Source organism: Dipodomys spectabilis, unplaced genomic scaffold (assembly GCF_019054845.1).
Source record: "Dipodomys spectabilis isolate Male_0828 unplaced genomic scaffold, ASM1905484v1 ptg000613l, whole genome shotgun sequence".
Classification (NCBI taxonomy): domain Eukaryota; kingdom Metazoa; phylum Chordata; class Mammalia; order Rodentia; family Heteromyidae; genus Dipodomys; species Dipodomys spectabilis.
This window is the reverse complement of record NW_024871290.1, coordinates 366,813-371,133: the sequence shown is the minus strand read 5'-3', so window position 1 is coordinate 371,133 and position 4,321 is coordinate 366,813. Positions and strand designations below refer to the sequence as shown.

General features: G+C 49.7%; 1 protein-coding gene across 1 annotated transcript; it reads right to left on the bottom strand.

Moving 5' to 3' along the window:
• Positions 1 to 214: 214 nt before the first annotated feature.
• On the bottom strand, positions 215 to 1,777 carry LOC122100983 (PRAME family member 8-like). Its single transcript, XM_042671360.1, has one exon. It carries the CDS (start codon positions 1,775 to 1,777, stop codon positions 215 to 217), a length of 1,563 nt encoding a protein of 520 aa, XP_042527294.1.
• Between the last annotated feature and the right edge of the window lie 2,544 nt (positions 1,778 to 4,321).

Sequence of the window (4,321 nt, the reverse complement as noted above, 5' to 3'; positions counted from 1 at the left end):
GTATGTGCACAGGACACATATAACCCCCCTCGCCCGAAACACTCCAGAACTCCTAAGGCTCCGGAGCTAGGATTGAACTGCAAAGCTGAGGCCAGATGGCCAGTCTCTCCCACCAACACTGAACTTCAGATTTTGTGTCCTCTGCAGACTGCCTTTCTGTCCCTGTTTTCATTTCTGAGGCTAAGAAAGATTCCAGGGAAGAGAGGCACTTGACTTACATAGGCAGAGCAGGAAAGCCAGGAAGACCCTCCTTTGTGACCGCCCAGGAACCATCGAGGGTCAGGCTATAGATTTGGCACCTGTTCTGGCGATGACAGAAATTGGTGCAGATCTGGACCTTCTGATTTGTTCCCACATCTCTCAATGTCTGCACCAAGGCAGCCCCAACCTCAGCAAATCTCTCAGGATCGAAGTTCCTTTCAAACCCAACTTCAGGGCTGTAGCTCTCCAGAGGGGCAGGATAGAGCCCCCTTCTCAAATGGCCCATCTTGGCAGTGTGGCTCAGGAGGTTCTGCAGGGCAGCCAGGGAGATGTGGTTTCCATAGAAACTGAAGAAGCGGAGCTGGGAGCACTGGCTCAGGGTGGGCAGGATCGCCGAGAGCTGCGCATCAGTGATGTAACACTCCTCCAAGGCCAGGGTCTCCAGGGTACCGGCCACTTGCCACAGGAGGGCTCTCAGGAGCTCAGCATTTCGCATTAGCAAAGTCCTCAAACGCAGGTGCTGGAGCTGCCTGGTGCAGGGACACTGGAACAGAAATCTCAGGTCTGCCTCCTGCAGCGCACAGGCGCTCAGAGACAAGGCCTTCAAAGGCCTCAGGCTCCTGAGGATGGCGGGCACGTTTACATTTAAGATGAACACGTCATGCACGTGAAGCTCCTGGAGATGCTGCAGCTGGCCCAGCTGCTCCCCAACCACCCAGGAATACTGGGAGTGAGTGAAGAAGTCACCACACATGCTGGAGCACGTGAGGCTGCGAAGGTTCTTCATCTGGCCCAGGTAAGGAGTAAACATTCTCAAGGACCTTTGAAGCCAGAATTCACTCACCACCAGTTCCTGGATGGAGTCCAGCCTCACCATACGCAGAGCCTTCTGGATTTCAGAGATGGAGCTAGTAAGAATCTGCAGCTGCCTTGAACACAAATGGACTTGTTCTTTCCTCTCGCTGGCCCACTGGAGCAGGTGGGCTTGGAGATCATTCTCGGCGTAACCTCTGATGGTCAGGTCCATGGCGATCATCAAGGGCTGCTCTTCAGTCATCCCTGAGCAGTGGCTCTCTCTTGGCTTGTCAGTCAGGACATCCAGAAAAGATAGTCGGGCCATGGAGGGGTAGCCCTGTATCCAGATGTTGGGGTGCTCCTTCCGCAGGTTGAGGACTTGCAGTTTCCACCGACTGGGGCGCTCCTTCTTGGCCAGTAGCAGATTGAGCCCATCCAGGACAGCCTTGAAGGTTTGCAGGTCTGGAGACTCTGCCAGGTCTCCCAGGGGGAGGCAGGGGAGGGGCCAGGCCTGCACCAGGGCCTTCAGCACCTCTGTATGGCCTCCACAATAGACCTCCATGAAGAGCGAAGGGAACAACAGTAGAGGCAGATCTTCCAGGGCAGAGATGGCCAGGGCCTGGTCGCTCAGCAGACTCTGCATGGCCAGATACTGGAGCGAGGGTGGGGCTCCAGTGCTCATTTTGATGGACCAGATGTGGGCCAGGTGTGCAGGGCTCTCTGAGTCCCAGCAGGGCCAGGCACTGACTGCGGGATTCACAACTCTGCTTCTGTTCTCCATCCCTAGGCATCTTTAAAGCCCAACCCCAGCCTCACCATGCATACCTGCCAATCAGGGAGCAGCCTCTGATGGGATTTCTGAGTCACACCCAGCACACCTTGGTTGGGTGTTGCACTCAAGATTAATTCAAACAGAGGTTTTGAGCAAAAGGTGATCGGAAAAAAGGCTTGACCAACACAGCCTAGCTTCTCTTTGAAATGTACCTTAATCCCTTCAGATATTCACACAGATGGGCTGGGAAGGTGGCTCCGTGGCAGAGTACTTGCCTTGCATGCATGAGGCCCTGGGTTCAATTCCTCAGCACCACATAAGCAGAAAAAGCCAGAAGTGGTGGTGTGGCTCAAGTGGTAGAGCACCAGCGTTGAGCTGAAGAGCTGAGGGACAGTGCCCAGTCCCAGAGTTCAAGCCCCACGGCCACCAACAACAGCAAAAAGATATTCCCACAGATGTTCCACTGCTTCATCAAATAGATACTACTTACCCTAAAACACACATAGATCCACACACATTGACGGCTTCATTGTACCTGACGCTGGTGTCATTCCTAGGGCTTGAGGGCCAGAGGGCTCTCCCTGAGGAGGTTTATATTTTTCCTCACTCAAGGCTAATGCTCTACCAATTGAGCCATAGTTGTACTTCTGGATTGTGTGTGCATGTGTGTGTGTGTGTGTGTGTGTGTGTAGTTAGTCAGAGACCAGAGTCTCACAAATTTTCCTTCTCAGGCTAATATCAAACCACAATCGTCAGATCTCAGCCAGCCTCACTTGTTCAGATCCAGGTGTGAGCCGCAGATGCCTGGCACCGACTAACTCTCAGAAATGTTCTCTTCTTATATTCTCTCTTCCTCTCTCTCCCCCTCCCTCCAGCTTTCCTTTCCTCCCTCCCTGACCCCAAACTTAGGATCTAAATCTGTCCTCAAAACTCTTCCAAGTCCCCCTTCCTAAAACCATTATGTCACTGGCTAGCATTTCAGCCACATCCAAGTATTGTTCACCTCTGTCTTCTATTTGTCTTTCAGAAATGTCACGTGCTCCACTTTCCTGATGGCGGGACACAGCTGACTCTTTGCCAGTGAGGCTGATTTTGTTGTTGTTGTTGTTAATAAAGAAGCAACTTTATTGAGAAGGTTCCTACACTGACCAGCCAGGGCCACAGCACAGGCTCGGGAGCTGATACTGCGACCCTGAGCAGCCCATGTACTTAGGTTTTTAAAGGCAAAATTCACAAGGTCAAGCCTGGTCACGCAGGTGACCAATGAGATTGTCATACACTCAAAAGATTGCACAGTCCTACCAGACCACATGCAGGTGGCCAGTGAGGTTACACTTTGTCACATAATGGCTGTTTAAACCAGCCTATCATTTGGTTTAAATGATTCACGAACTCAACGGTAAAGCGGAGTTTATGGTAAGCTCATGATATTGCCAGTATGAGCCAGATTACAGCCAGCCAGATTACTGGCTATCTGTTTACTCCGTCAGTCCTTAACAGAACAATGAAGGTGGGTTAAGTTGTTAAGGGGAGGGGGACCTAGAGGCATTCCAAGAACTGGGCTGGTTGGAGCCAAGGTCATGTTAACCTTGCTTAGAGGTTTTTTTCCCTAAAATCCCTAAAACAAAGGCAAAGCCTGGAAAGAAGCTGTACTAGCTCGAGTCTCCTCTCAGGGCCTACTTGACTCCCCACTTTGACTTGTTCCTGAGTCAAATCATTGACTCAATTTTTCCATTGGGATGGAATCATATTGAGTTCTCATTACCATTAATTTTATGGCCCCAATCCTCTTTTGTATGAATGACATTAATGCATTAATTACACAAGGGCCAATTTATAGCATCAGGAAGGTAAGAATCAAGGTGGGCAGCAATAGCTGAAATCAGGGTCTTCATCCATGGAGACCTACAGTTAATGTCAGAAGCAAGAGAACTACACCAGCCAGGGCAGTTATTAGGGTTGTTGCCCATGGGGACCATGAGAAGAGAGGCTGATAGCATGACTCAGTCCCTCAGACTCTTCTAACCTAGGCCAAACTTTCCCTAATAGGCTACCTTGCTTCATGAGAAGTCCAGTCCCCGGCGATTTCAGAGAACTACCTGGGCCAATGAGTCTACCTGGGGGCTCTAACTGAACCAGCATCTAGATTGCAGTAGGCATATAGATAAGACAAAGAATATTCCACATCAATACACCAATCCTGACTTTATGTATAGCACAAGCACAGCTGTACTCGTAAGTTCCAATTTCAAGACATACTCATACCATTTGCTACATACTTATACTTTCTGAGGTTTGTCTTCTTTCCTTTTAAACATTTAAAGACAATCCTTACTTTTCAAATCCTTTCTTATCCAGGATACCAATTTTTCCCCAATTCCTTCCCCAAGGCTTTCTTTACCACCCTCCTCTTCTTTTCAGTTTCTTGAGCATCTTTGTGGCTAGAGTTTAAAAATGCCCAATTTTCCTTTGGCTTGCGGAACCTTTATCTTAGAACAGCCATAAGGCACCACTGTGATGCAGAAGCTTGCTAGATTTAAGGCTAAGAGTAGG

Coding starts and splice junctions, on each gene's coding strand:
- LOC122100983 (XM_042671360.1), bottom strand. CDS start 1,777: ATGGAGAACAGAAGCAGAGTTGTGAATCCCGCAGTCAGTGCCTGGCCC.